General features: G+C 35.1%; 1 protein-coding gene across 1 annotated transcript; it reads right to left on the bottom strand.

Annotated features, from left to right (window-relative positions):
• Window positions 1-13: 13 nt before the first annotated feature.
• On the bottom strand, window positions 14-1,151 carry LOC106870867 (zinc finger protein 253; the record flags this gene model as incomplete). Its single annotated transcript, XM_014917105.2, has 1 exon — window positions 14-1,151. A coding segment is annotated over one exon (693 nt), but the record flags the coding sequence as incomplete, so codon positions are not given.
• Window positions 1,152-1,154: the final 3 nt, after the last annotated feature.

Here is a 1,154-nt window from a genome sequence, read left to right as displayed (position 1 = left end):
AAATGCTGTGACTTTTCTCCTGTCTGAATACATTTGTGAGTACGAAAAATGTTTGTTTGAAAAGATGATATACCTTAGAGGTCAGTGATATGCTTTTTCTCCCGCATAAACACATATATGAGTAGTTAAATTAAACCTTGAAGTGAATGATTTACTACAGATATCAGATATATTGTTGTCTTCTATGAAAACGTTTGTGACTATCTAAGGAATTTAAATGAAAGAATGGTTTAGCACAGATATCGTACTAATATAGCTTCTCTGTATGAATGATTTGCCACAGATATCACATTGATATGGCCTCTTTTGTGTATGAATTTGTTTGCATCTACCTAAAGCACAAGTTGTAGACAAAAATTTACAACAGATATCACTGCTATATGGGCTTTCTCCAGTGTGAATACATTTGTGTTTAGTAAAGTTATAATGTGGGAGACTGATATACTACAGATATCATACTAATATAGCATCTCTGTATGAATGTGCTTATGTCTATTCAAGGAAGTACTTAAAGAGAATGATTTACCACAGATATCACAGTGATATGGCTTCTCTCCTGTATGAGTACGTTTATGTCTAGTCAAGGGACCAGATTCAGAGAATGATTTACCACAGATATCACAGTGATATGGCTTCTCACCTGTATGAGTACGTTTATGTTTAGTCAAGGGACCAGATTCAGAGAATGATTTACCACAGACATCACAGTGATATGGCTTTTCACCAGTATGAATGCGTTTATGTTTAGTCAAATAAGTACTTACAGAGAATGATTTACCACAGATATCACAGTGATATGGTTTCTCTCCTGTATGAGTACGTTTGTGTTCACTTAAATGACCAGTTTGACAAAATGATTTACCACAGATATCACAGTGATATGACTTCTCTCCTGTATGAGTACGTTTATGTATAGTCAAGTTGCCAGATACAGAGAATGATTTACCACAGATGTCACAGTGATATGGCTTTTCTCCTGTATGAATATATTTGTGTGTAGTCAAGTGACTTCCAGTGGAGAATGATTTACCACAGATGTCACAGCGATATGGCTTTTCACCAGTATGAATACGTTTATGTATAGTGAGACCATGAGTTGTAGAGAATGAATTACCACAGATATCGCACTCATATGGTTTTTCTCCTGTATGAGT

The sequence above is a fragment of the Octopus bimaculoides genome, chromosome 28 (assembly GCF_001194135.2).
Source record: "Octopus bimaculoides isolate UCB-OBI-ISO-001 chromosome 28, ASM119413v2, whole genome shotgun sequence".
Classification (NCBI taxonomy): domain Eukaryota; kingdom Metazoa; phylum Mollusca; class Cephalopoda; order Octopoda; family Octopodidae; genus Octopus; species Octopus bimaculoides.
The sequence above is the reverse complement of the archived record's forward strand: the minus strand, read 5'-3'. Positions and strand labels throughout refer to the sequence as shown.